Raw genomic sequence first — 13,077 nt, forward strand, 5'->3', positions numbered from 1 at the left:
AAGCAGCAAGGTCTTGAGAAATCAAAGAAAGGCTACGGAGATGTGTCAGGGAGAAGACTGAGGAGATGAGACGACTACAGGGATCAATTCTGACCTGGACCGTTTCACTATAAAGGAAACAACAGGGACCATTAGAGACTCGTGAATGGGTCTGAGGAGGAGTCAACAATTTTAAGACATCTGAAAGAAAATCAGAGACAACTCGGGCCTCCCTGGTGGCCTAGGGGTTAAGTCTTAGCGCTATCACCACTGCTGCCTGAGTTTGATCCCCACCAGGGAACCACCCACAGGGCACAGCAGACTTCTGTCTCCCCGCTGCTCCCCTCAGCAGTGTGTTTCAGTGGATCCGCCTGTTCTGCTCCCCACTGTCTCTGATGAATCCACTCACCCCCTGCACCTCTGGTCAGTTCTTCTACACCAAAAATAAAATCTTTTAAAAAAGAAAATCAGAGAAAACTCAACAATTTTTTTTATTATTTATATCATCATTGTATAAGATGATACTGAGGAGTTATTGCTAATCTGGCTAGGTAGGATAAGAGTATTCTGATTACGTTTTTAAAAGCTCCATTTGTTGGAGACAGAAACTTGAGTACTGTTGGGTGAAATGGTATGACAGGTTTTCAAATAATCCAGGAAGAAAAGCAACGTAAATCATACCGAATGCTGGTACAGCTGTGGAGTGGCCGGCGCACACTGGCACAGGACTTAGGGCACCTGCTGGGCCGTACATTACTAAGGCCGAACTAAAGCTAATCCTAAAGAATTTCACTCCAAAGTGTATATTCAGAGAAAATACTTCCCTCCACCAAAACGTGTGTAAGAAGGTCCATGGAGGCACTATTTCCACCAGCCCAAACAGGAAACTGGCCAAACGCCCAACAACAGTAAAGTGGAAAATAAACAGCGGGGTATTCACATAAGGGACTACCATCCAGCAAGGAGAACGTGCAGGCTACAGCTATATGCAAAATGGAAGCATTTCAGGCATAAGGTTGAAAGAAAGAAGCCTCTCCCAGGAATAGACACTGTGCAATGCTATGTAGATCCATCTCAACGATAAGCACAACTGAAGTATTAGAACTCACAACTGTGCAGGTGCCTTGGTGGGGGGTCTGGGACACACACCCAAAGAGGGGTGATTCTATGGCTCTGAATCATAACGAGTGATGTAAATCAATGCTGCCTCAATACAAAATAAACATTTCAAAAAAGAAAGAAATCAAGATCACGGTGACCCTTGGGAAGGAGGGGTTTGTGATTGGGAGCTAAAGGGGGACTTCTGGAGTGCTGGTTAAGTGCTCTCTTAATCTGGGTGTTGGCTAATGACTGCAAAATTCATCACTTTCTGGATGTAAACATACTTCAAGAAAAAAAAAATTTTTAAAGCAGGGAGTGGGGCCTTCCCTGGTGGCACAGCTGTTGAGCGCTGGGCTGCAAGGCTGCCCCGCCAGTTCGTTCCCTGGCCGCCGGCAAGGGTCCCACAAAATAAATAAATAAATAAAATAAAATAAAAGCAGGGAGAGAATGGATGAAGCAAAAAGGGCAGAAAGTTGATAAATGTAAGAACCAACTGGTTCATTTGTACTATCACCTCTACATATTTGAAAATTTCCTTAACAATTAAGAACAAACAAAACACCAAGTCGAAACAGACTCCTGTGTAAAACTCTCTCCTGGCTCGCCCTCACACCCACATTAACTGAGGACAGAGTTACCCTGGGGCGTTCAGCCCTATACATTCTGGCCCTGCCTACTGCTCTCACTCCATTTCCAACCACCACCCTCCTTGCTCCCTCTATCCCGCATTGCAGACCCTTCACTGCTGACCCTTCACCACAATGGCTGACTCCTGGGAATTAGAAGCCGAGATGTCCAGTGTCTTAGCAGGACTTTTAAAAATCAGCAGTAAAAGCCTACAATATCTACAATATAGAAATAGTTGGAAATTTCTGCTTTCAGAGTACAGGACTGTATTATAAGTAGGTATCTATTTTAATTTGTAAGAGTCATATTAAATTTGTTTTCCAACTTGAAGACTGTTACAAAAGTTTACCAATAAATTATAATTTATTGGAAATTCCCCTTATATGATATGGCAATACTGGAAAGTTTTGACTCTTACAACATGGCTAAGTTAAAACATAATTAAACTAATTACTGTTATTTTTGAGCAGAAGCATCCAAATGTATCTGCAATATTGCAAGGCAAAATGGACAGAGATTGGCTTCTTTTACCACAAAATTTTAAATTTGAAAAGTATGTGTACACTTGGAGGATTTAATATAAACAAAGAGCTAGACCTTCTACGTATATATTCTGATGTAGGAGAATAAATAGAATAATAACAAAAACAAGATAAGTCTGAAAATTCCACAATGAATTCTACACACCTTGAATATGATACTAACCTGTACCTCTGAAAATCTCCATGCCGTAAGCCATGCTGCTGCTGGGATTCCTTAATAATCTGAAGAACTGGAGCCAAGATTAAGGAAAAGCTTACAGTGGCAAGAATCCAAATAAGTCAAAACATGTCCCATTGGTCTATATTTGATCAAACCACAACACATCAAACCTTTTTTAAATATTTAGTACATTACCTAGTGAAATCTCTTATAACTATTTTCAGTAACTATCTTGTCACAGGACAGGGCTAAGAAGGTAGAAAAATTGATGGTGGGAGTCATATGTTATTATGACCAGCTAGAAAAGCGCACTATTAGCCATTGAGGATTGCTGTAACCCAGCAGCTTAAATAAATCTACTGGATTCTAAAACTGCTGATAGCAACTAGGGTGGTTTCCACTGATTTACATCTGGATCCAACATTTTACTCATTCAGGCAGACCCAGGTTACAATGACGTGTACTTTTCCTCTATTTGCATAACCTCCTACATCTGCCAAATCTTTCCTTAACAGCTGTGATGCTGCATGAACCTGTGGAGAGCACATGCTACCCAACTAGATCATGGTCTGCATAAAAATATTAAAAATCCTTGTAAAAGCAAAGCCTGGACCAAAGTCCCCTTTCTAAGAATCTTAAAGTATATTAAGAGTATATGCCAAACTTTAGGACATCCAATGTCCACAATTTTAGTTTTCTTTTAAAGTTTCTTCAACGGTTTTCTGTAAACGTATTTTAAAATGCTGACCACTGAAAGGCCTATTTCAGAAACTAAAAAAGGAACAAGGAGGTATGTTTGTAGTAAAACCAAAGCGTTCTAACACCCATTTGGAACTATGACACCGGCTCAGAAAGGAAAACTCCAAACCATTACACAATTCATGAAGCTGTCAAGTCAGACGTGTTATTTCAGAAAACGCTCCTACATTTTCTCCACGTACTTATGCTAGCCAAAAAGTCACAAACCAGGGTGAGAAGCACTCGTGATACACTGATAAAAACCAGAAACCGATTCCTCCAGCTCAATCCGAACGACTCAAATAAAAAGCCTGCGGGCCGACGGAGAAGCCCCTCAGCTACGTGCGGCATCAGAATCAAAGCGCAATGTGCCTCGATTTTTAATCCCCGGCCTCTGGCGGCTGTCAGGGAAAAAAAATATGAAGCCAGAAAGTCCAGGCTGCGGTTCTCGCCCCCCGGGCAGGCGCCGGCCCGCCGGGCCGCGGCCGGGAACTGCCGAAATCGGCCCGACACCGCCTCAAAGAAAAGGACAGTCCCCCCCGGGAGGGCGAAGGGGTCGCGGGAAGGCGGGCGGGGTCGCAGAGCCCGGGGCTCCGAGCGCCGGGAGAAGTGGGGGCGACGGACTCCGCGAGCCCAGGAAGCCGCGCCCCGCGCCCCCGCCCGGCCCCGCCGACACGTCGCCAGGGCGAAGGCCCCGGCGCTCCAGGATACTCTCCAAACTCAGGCTGTCCCCGAATTCTTTGCTCGTCTTCGACCCGGCCGAGGGCCGCTCGTTCTCCTTGTTCTCCTCGCCCCCGGCCCCGCGCCCGCCGCCGCCGCCGCCGCTGCCCGCGCCGCCGCCGCCGGGGACCTGCTTCTCGGCAGCCATCTTGCCCCTGCGCCGCAGAGCAGGACGGGATAGAGGAGGCGGGACGGCCGGGCGGAGAGAGCGGCCCGCCGGCCGGGCTGACGGGATAGCGGCGGACTCCGACGCCCACCGCCCTGCCCGCAGGCGGCTGCCACGCGTGCGCCGGAGCGGCCCCTGGATGCGGCTGCTCGCGCAGCGCCGGCGGCGGGGTTGGGGCTCGCGGGCGCGGGGCTCGCGGGGGGCTCCCGGGGCAGCCCCACCGAGGGAGGCGGGCCCGGAGACGCGCCCTGGCCCGCCTGGCTGCGCTGGGGACCCGGCTCGTGTGGCAAGCGCAGAGGGGGCGGCTGGCTAAGGACTCTGGATCTCGGGGTGCAGCTCTCTGGGGACTCAAAAGATGGGGTTGTCACTGCCGGAACAGAGCGCCCCGCGTGTTAGGGAGCCGCCTCGGCCTCGTCAGCCTCTGCCCCCCCTTCCTCCCCCCCCACCGTGAGAAGGCGGTGCCTGGGGCCGGCAGCACGTGGGCCGGGTATGGGGCCCTTCTCTGGACTTCGGGGCTCGCGGTCCGAGGAGGGAGAGGTGTGGAGGGTGGGAGACTGTGAGTCTTTGCTCTGCGGCAGGGCCATAGCCAAGTCGAAGATGTTGAGCAAATAGCTTCATCTCCCTCTAAACCTTTTCCCTCATCTGTGAAATAGGGGCAGCCAATTAAGATGGGGCAAATGATTCATTTCAAAGAAAGTCTCTGCTCAACATCATTATTCATTAGGGAAGTGCAAATCAAAACCACAGTGAGCTATGCCCGACTAAAGAAAAAAACAAAAAACACCTAATAGGAAATAACGTGCTGGTGAGTTGGTGGAGGTACTGGAACGCTGGTGCACTGTTGGCGCGGATGTGAAATGGTGCAGCCCTGTGAAAGACGGGGTGGCAGGACCGTAAGAAAATGAAAGAATGGGGTCCTTCCTCGTGGCCTAGGGGTTAAGTCTCAGTGCTTTCACAGCTGCGGCCTGAGTTAGATCCCCAGCCAGGGAGTTGACCCACATGGGGTGCAGCAGACCTCTCCTGTCTTGCCCTCTTCAGTAAATCCACCAGTTCTGCTAAGCAGTGTATTTCAGTAAATTCACATGTTTTGCTCCCCACTCTTTCTCTGGTGAATCCTCTCAAACACACACCCCACACACACCTCTGGCCTAAACCCCAGTTCTTCTATGAATAAATAAATCTTAAAAAAAAAAGAAAATTAAAGAATAGCTGTATGATCAGATATTCCACTTTGGGGTACATATCCAAAAGAACTGAAAGCAGGTTCTTAAAGAGATATTTGTATACTTGAGTCCATAGCAATGGTATTCACTAAAGAGGGGGAAGCAACTAATGGTCCTCAAAGAATAAACAAAATGTGATATATATGTGTATTGATAGAGCATAGCTAGCTACCTAGAATTGAGCCTCAAAAAAGGAAGGAAGTTCTGACACATGCTGCAGCATGAATGCGCCATGCAAATATTGTGCTAAATTAAGCAGGCCAGTTGCAAAAAACCAAATCTGATGTGTATTCATGTATATGAGCTATCTAGCGCAGTAAAATTCATAGAAAGCAGGATGGTGGCTGCCAGGGACTGGAGTTGGGGAAATGGGAATTATTTAATGGACTTAGAGTTTCAGTTTTGTAAGTTCAGAAAATTTTGGAGACTGGTTGTACAATGATGTGAATACTAAATGCTACTGAACTGTATATGAAAAAGTGGTTTGGATGGTAAGTTGTATAACTTGTTGTAAGTTGTATAACTTGTATTTTATCACAAATAAAAAAAAAAACATCAAAGTCTCACCAATGTCCACTGACACATGAAGGCATGAGAAAAATGTGATAAAAGTATACAATGAAATACTGTTTGGCCATAAAAGGGAATGAAGTACTGCACACAACCACATGGACAAATCTTAGAAGTATTATGTGAAGTGAAAGAAGCCACATAGAAAAAGGCCACATGCATGTTTCTATTTATAGGAAATATACAGAACAGGCTAATCTCCAGGCAGAAAGCAGTGATTGCTTGGGACTGTGGGGAGCAGGTGAGGGTGGAGATGATGGAGGCCGGTAACTAACAGACAGGGGTTTCTCTAGGGAGGGAGAAAAATGTTCTAAAGCAGATGGTGGTGACAGTTGCATGGTTCTGAATGGACTAGAAACCAATCACCACTTTGAGTGGAGAAATTATATAGTATGTGAATTTAAAAGAAAAAAAGCAGAAACCTTTACCTAAGGAAAAAGATTCACACCATGTTAGTTGTGTAGTAGTAGTAGTAGTAGTAGTAGTAGAGACTCTAGAAGGGTGCCTTATTTCACTCAGACTAGAAGTCATGGTCCTTAAAATGGATTTTTTGAAGTGTCCTACATGCTCTGTCTCTCACCTTCTCCAATCATTCTCCTGTTCATTCCACTAAGGCCATCCCAGCCTCTTTGCCCACTCCTGCTTTTAGGGCCTTGCTGTTCTCTTGATCTGGAATGCTCTTTCCTTAGACACCTGCTAGACTAGCTTCTTAACAACCTTCAAATCTTTGCTCAATGCCCCCTTGCTTATAAGGTCAGCCTGACCACTCTTTTAAATGGCACCATTGCCCCTCCCCAGCACCCCCAGTACCCTCACCCTGGAGTCCTTTACCTGCAAGTCCTTAACCTGTAAGAGCAACATTTCTAGGTTATCATCTGGCTCATGGATGATCTTGCTGTGTGTGGCTCTCACTGGTATATCCCAAGAAACCCAGCACAGTGCCTGGCGAGGAGTAAGTCCTTAATAAACACTTGTTGACTAAATGGATGGCAAGCATCTCACATGTGAGCTCTATTATCATCCTGGTCAATGAAGAGGCAGGCAGGGCAGGATAGGAACAAAGTTCCTGTCCCCAGAGGAACAGGTAGCTGGGTTTCTGGGACTGAGATCATAGGGGGGTGGGGAGAGGGAAAAGAATGTTCTTGACTGGGACCCAAGGAAAGAGGGGGGGCCCAAGTGAAGAAGCAGAGCTCAAGCTATAGTGGCAGAAGGTGGTGATTCCAGACCCAGTGAACTGCAGACAGGTTTAAGCTCTTTAGAAACAGCAATGATTCCATGTCACAAGTGTGGGCTACTTATACATCAAAATAAGAAGCAAATATTTAAGTTTTATTGCAACCTGAACACCCCCCTGGCCACCTAGGAGGAGGCTACTGGTGGATGGGTTTCTGCAATTTTGTGTTTCCTTCCAGTTTTCCCCTCCCGGATATCTAAGGGGAAGGAGAAAGAGGAGTTTCATTCATTGTTTCACCCAACTGGCCTCGCGCCTCTGCCATACACCTGGTATTTTCACCAGAGTCCTCTGAGAAAGTGTTCTATTATCCCACATTGCAGCTGAGGAGACTCAGGCTCGGCGCCAAAGACAGAGCCTGCAAGCAAGAGATGGTCAATGGATATTTATTGGATTGAATTGGAGGGGAAACATCCGATGGGAAAGAGAACGCGATGAAACTAACCAAGGTCCTTCAAACCTCCCTCTACCCTCCCCAGCACTGTCCTCAGGTTCCCTTGGGGCGTGGTGCTCCTGGGAGTTAGAAATGAGAGGCCTGGCGCCCACTATGTGGCTGTCCCACCCGCTGGTACCAAAAACCCGAGGTCCTGGGGCCTCCCTGGTGGCGCAAGGGATTAAGCACAGCACTGCAGCCTCTGCAGCATGAGTTCGATCCCCAGGCGGGGAGCTACCCACATGGCACAGCAGACCTCTCCTGTCTCCCCGCTGCTCCCCTCAGCAATGCATTTCAGTCAGTCTGCCTGTTCTGCTCCACACTCTGCCTCTGGTGAATTCTCTCACCCCCACACCTCTGGCCTGTACCCCAGTTCTTGTATGCATAAATAAATGTTAAAAAAAAAAAGTGGTAGCATCCTTCCCCACCCCACTTGCTGAGGGGCTGCCCACAACTCCTTCGAGAACTAGCCAGCCCAGGAGACTGGGCGCCCCCACTAGGAAGAGGAGAGGTGTATCTGGCAGTGCTGCGCGCACACAGATTTTGGGGGTCAGTCCCTCCACTACTTAGGCTTCTACCTAGGAGGTCACTTAGCTGCTCGGCCAGGCACAGTGGACCCCGGATGGTGGGGTCCACCGATGACGCGGGTGGTGGCTGGGGTGCCTGGGAGAAGGCAGAGTGCAGCCCGGGGGGTGGGCAGCCGCTGCTGGTCGCTGTGGGGTACCACACCACCCCTCCAACTGCTCACTCCTCCTGACCCCCGTGCACCCCCATTACAGCCCCCGCATCTGGGTGGGCTTTCAGCTCTGGGAGGGGGGGCGGCGGGGTGGGAGGCCATTTGCGTCTCCACAGCCAATCAGTGTCTTTCTGCCTCCAGGATCCTTCCCTGGCGGCGGATGGCCAAGATCAGGTCCCAGGCCTCACTGTTTCTCCTCCCCAACAGGAAAGGGACCTTCACCCCGTGGGCTCGGCTTCAAGGCCATAGCAGCGGCTCTAACGTGCTGCTGCGTTGGGCAGGCTGAGAATCCCACGTGGCAACAAGAGTGCCCCAGATCTTTGCTCTTGAGCTGCCCCTGCCCCCAATCTGCCCGTTCTACATGGAGTCAGCTCAGTGTTGGGGGGACAGGAACACTCTTGAGACTGTGCCCACCTCGCCCTGTGGAGCACAAGGGGCTTTGGCCAAAGGCTTGGGTAGCTGGCGAGGTGTCTGCCCAAATTGAAAGGCCAAGTCAGGGCCTCCCCGGTGGCACGGCAGATTGAGCGCAGGGCTGTGGAGCTGTCCTCAGCCTCTGCACACGGGTTCGATTACCGGCCAGCCAGGATTTCCACATGGCGCAGCAGACCTCTCCTGTCTCGCCCACTGCTCCCCTCAGCAGTGTATTTCAGTGGATCTGCCTGTTCTGCTCCCCGCTCTGTTTCTGGTGAATCCTCTCACCCTCCTGCTCCTCTGGCCTGTACCCCAGCTATTGTATAAATAAAAAATAAATTAAAAAAAAAAGGGCCAAGTCAAAGAAAGGTGGGTGTCCTGCGCTTGCCCAGCCCTGCTTGGGGCCTGCCCAAGTGGCAGCCCATTCCAGGTGGTGGAAATGGAGCGGGACAGGGAAGCCTGGGCAGGTGCAGCGGGAGGGGCTGGGTCCCAGGCTTTGTCTCTGGGTGTTTGCGGAACCCAGGCAGGGGGTGGGGTGCCAAGACCAAAGCTCCAGGGTCTTTGCACAGCGCAGCTGCCTTCAAGCAACTGCCTGGTGCCTCAGAGAAGGACGGAAGCAGAGGCGGGAGCTCGGGCACTGTCCTCTGCCCGGGCCCTCTGTGCAGCCGCTGGGATGGCCCTGTGGCTCCTGCTCCCTCTCGCCTTCCTCGGTCTAGGTGCCACCCAGCCGTTGATCCAGGGGCGAGGCTTCCACACCCCAGCAGTTGGTAGGGGAGGGTAAGCTGGTGAGCTCTGGGATTCAGGCTCCAGGGCACCCTGTTGACCTCAACCTCCATCCTTCAGCCTGGCCACCCTTCTTCAACCTCAACTCACCCCAGGAGGCTCAGGAAACCATCCAGATCCCCCACAACGAGAGCGCGCCTCTGCTGGTGGACGTGCAGGTGTTCGTGTCAAACGTGTTTAACGTGGTAAGTGCCCAAGTGCTCGGCTGGGGTGGGACAGGACTCCGCCCAGCGAGTGCTGGGGTCCCCTGCCGCCCGTGATGTGCTGCCCCCTCCCCCAGGACATCTTGCGGTACACAGTGTCCTCCATGCTGCTGCTCCGGCTGGTGAGCCCCTGCGGGGAGCGGGGGTGGGAGGGAGAACCGGGGTCTGAGGCCAGCTCAGCTCTCGTCCATATGCCACGGGGCGCGGCGTGGCCCAAGGGGGGCCTTAGCATCTCTGTGTCCCCAGTCCTGGCTGGACACACGCCTGGCCTGGAATGCGAGTGCGCACCCTCGGCGTGAGGTCACGCTGCCCTGGGACTCGGTCTGGACGCCAGGACTCTCCATCCAGGAGGCGTGAGTTCTTGTTCCAGGAGCCCCCGAGCCCACCCCCCTCCTCCCTGTCAGAGCCCCGAGGACCTCCTGACAACCCCCGCTGTGGCCCTGGGCCTCACTGCCACCTCCCTCCCTCTGGGACCCCGACAGCAGCAGGGCAGCCAGCACATGCCCAGGGCTCCCCCACCCCTCCCCTTACCCACGAGGTAAGGAACTGGGGTTCCCGTCACAGGCTCTGGGTAGACTGGCAGGACGAGCACCCGCGGGTCCGAGTGGACCAGGATGGCCACGTGGAGCTCTACCTGGCCCTCACCACCGAGACCAACTGTGACTTCGAGCTCCTTCACTACCCCAGGGACCAGAGCGACTGCAGCCTCAGCTTCTACGCTTTCAGCAATTCTGGTGCTGACAAGAAGGGAGCTGGGGGGGGGGGAGGGCTCGGCCAGCAAATGGGGGACATAGGTGCCAAGCCGCTTTTCACAGCCCACACCAGGGCTAGGGGAGCTGGAGACCCAGGAGGACGTGCTCCTGCCCTGCCCCTCCTTCCGGCCCTCCTCTGGCCTACCAGTCTGTCTCCTCTCCTGCCCCTCAGCTACCCCAGAGCAACTGCCCCCAGCAGCCCAAGTGCAGCGCCTGGCCCTTCGGTGGAGGTGACCAGCTCACTCCTGTAAATGTCCTGAAGGTGTGGCCACCCAGTGACCCCCCGCAGCCCCTCAGGGGATGTTCAGTTTGACAGAGAAGCCCAGGCCCGCCACGCGCAGCGTGATCCACCACAGCAGCTGGGACCCTCGTCCTTCCCAAACATCCGTTAGAGCGGGTGTGCCAGTGAGTGGGTATGGTTTTTCCCTCGTGAAGTGGTACAAAGCCCACTTATTTTTACAAAGAAAGTTCATCTACGAATCTGATGAGGCCTCTCCTCTGAGGAAAGCCCGGGGTGCTACGAAATGAGGTTTGAGAGGCTCCTGTAGGAACCAGTTTTGTGTCCCAGTCTGCCCCTCCCCACCAGCCAATCCGACCTGGACTCCGGCTTGGCACAGACCTGGTGTGGGGGGTTTCCTCCTCCATCAGTGCTCTCCCCCCACCCTTTCAGTGACGGAGCTGGAGTTCAGGGCCACAGCGGTGAACGAGATCGTGAGTGTCAAGAGAGAATATGTAGTTCGGGATCTGAAAACTCAAGACCCACCTCAGAAGCTGGTGCCCTGCTTCCGGGTGACGGTGAGTCGGGACGGGCGGACAGAGGGCAGATGGGGGTGTTGGGGAGGCTGAGCCAGAGGTCACGACACACTCCCTCTGCTGCCCAACGCTGGAGGGTCCCGGCTTGCTTCCCCCCAGCTGTGCCTGCAGAACACAGCGCTCAAGGCCATCATTGCGCTGCTGGTCCCCGGGGAGGCACTGCTGCTGGCCGACGTGTGTGGGGGGCTGCTGCCCCTCAGGGCCACCGAGCGCATCGCCTACAAGGTGACCCTGCTGCTGGGCTACCTCGTCTTCCACTCCTCCCTGGTGCAGGCCCTGCCCAGCTCCTCCTCCTGCAACCCGCTGTTCAGTAAGCCTTGCACCTCACCTGGCAGGGGGACGCGGGGCTCTGCCTAGTGGAATGTCCCCCACTCCTGCCATCACTGCGCCAGCCAGGGCACCTCTGCCCAGACCCTGGCACTCAAGGCACAGGGCCACCTTCTGACCGGCCCCTCCCCTCAGTTTACTACTTCACGGTCCTGCTACTGCTGCTGTTCGTCAGCACTGCGGAGACCGTGCTGATGGCTGCGCTGCTGGTCCGGGGCAGCGTCGGGGTCAAGGGCAGCCCCAGCCCAGCCCTGAAACAGGAGCAGCGGGACCATGGCAAGCCAGCGCCCCGTCCTGAAGGTGGGCAGGGGCTGAGGCCCTTCCTGGAGGGTGTGAGGGATGAGGCAACTTTCGGCAGGGCAAGCCCAGCAGGCTGCACCCCTGGGGTGGGCTGGGGCCAGGGGTCACTAGGCCCTTCAGCAGCTCCTCACATTTGCTCTGCTGGCCTCGCTGTCCCTGCGCTCCCCTTGGGAAAAGTGGATCTGCAGCAGGATGACCTCCCTAGGCCTGGGGCCTTCAAACTCCCCCAGATAACCCTATGCCCGTGGGGCCTCTCCATGGGAGTGACTCTTCAAGCCAAGGAGGCCCAGGTGGCAGGCCCCAGCCCACCTTAGTCATGAATCTAAGGGAAGGAGAAACCTGGTGGACACCCCTGGGGTTCACCCTCCTCCTGAGCCCCAAACAGCTCCTTTTCTTCACCTCCCATCACAGAAGGCTCCCAAGGAGTAAAGGGGTCGAGGAAGAGCTGGGCCGAGGCTGTTGACCACATCTTCTTCCTGTTGTACGTGGTGGGGGTGGTGTGCAGCCAGCTCATCTTCGCTGGACTCTGGATGTGGGCGACGTGCAAGTCTGAGCCTGCCCCTGGCGAGGCCTCACCCCACGGTGGGCAGCCCAGGCTGTAACGGGGCGAGGCCTGGGGCACACACCAGGGGGGAGGTCCGAGACGGGGTCAGTGGAGAAAGAGGGAGGGAGGCCAACTCTCCCCTAAGCCTGGAGGACCCCAGGCCACCCCGAGCTCTCCCTTCTGTTAACATGCATGCAGAGTAAAATAAACCCATCACCCAGGTTCAAGTGCACCTCAGGGGTCTGTCTTCATTGAGATTAACTGATCACTCTTGTCCAAGTAGGTGAGGTGCCCAACCCACACCCAACCCACACCCAACTCCTGGACTTCTCCTCAGTGCCCGCCAGACACCCAGAGGCCCCACGCGCAGCCTCTGGGCCAGGAGGCAGTGGGGATGGGACAGGGAGTGAGCCAGACCTCAGGGGTCAGAACCTTGCCTCGCTCCTGTAGTGTGCTGGGCCCCAGGGGGCAGACGGAAGGCACTCCTGCTGCAGTCACTGGGTGTGGGAGGGACACTGGGGGAACAGAACACCCCAGACAGGAATGCGGGTGCGGGGCACTAATCCAAGAGGCAGGGGCCGTCCTGTGTGCTGTTTCTCCAGATCCTCTGCTGGGATGGGGCCTGCTGCTCCCAGCCTTGCCCACAGTTGGGCCTCAAAAGGGGCTCTCCATGCCCAGCCTTGAAATGGCCGGAGGTGGGCTGTTAGGCCTCCGCTCT

The 13,077-nt window shown here is 53.6% G+C and overlaps 2 protein-coding genes across 2 annotated transcripts in view; one reads left to right on the forward strand and one right to left on the reverse strand.

Moving 5' to 3' along the window:
- SRP68 (signal recognition particle 68) overlaps positions 1 to 4,015 on the reverse strand; it is a gene marked incomplete at its 5' end in the record, with an annotated part of 29,520 nt that extends 25,505 nt beyond the window's left edge. The window contains 2 exons of the mRNA XM_084239432.1: positions 2,413 to 2,479; positions 3,859 to 4,015. Of these exons, the coding sequence (XP_084095558.1) occupies positions 2,413 to 2,479; positions 3,859 to 4,015 (224 nt within the window). The remainder of the gene's footprint in view (positions 1 to 2,412; positions 2,480 to 3,858) is intronic.
- A 5,295-nt stretch (positions 4,016 to 9,310) lies between these two features.
- On the forward strand, positions 9,311 to 12,417 carry ZACN (zinc activated ion channel; the record flags this gene model as incomplete). Its single annotated transcript, XM_084236917.1, has 9 exons — positions 9,311 to 9,404; positions 9,481 to 9,605; positions 9,701 to 9,745; positions 9,870 to 9,976; positions 10,188 to 10,357; positions 11,046 to 11,170; positions 11,288 to 11,498; positions 11,651 to 11,815; positions 12,227 to 12,417. The coding sequence occupies 9 exons, from the start codon at positions 9,311 to 9,313 to the stop codon at positions 12,415 to 12,417; spliced, it is 1,233 nt and encodes a 410-aa protein (XP_084093043.1).
- Between the last annotated feature and the right edge of the window lie 660 nt (positions 12,418 to 13,077).

Source organism: Talpa europaea (genome assembly GCF_964194135.1).
Source record: "Talpa europaea genome assembly, chromosome: 7".
Taxonomy (NCBI): Eukaryota; Metazoa; Chordata; class Mammalia; order Eulipotyphla; family Talpidae; genus Talpa; species Talpa europaea.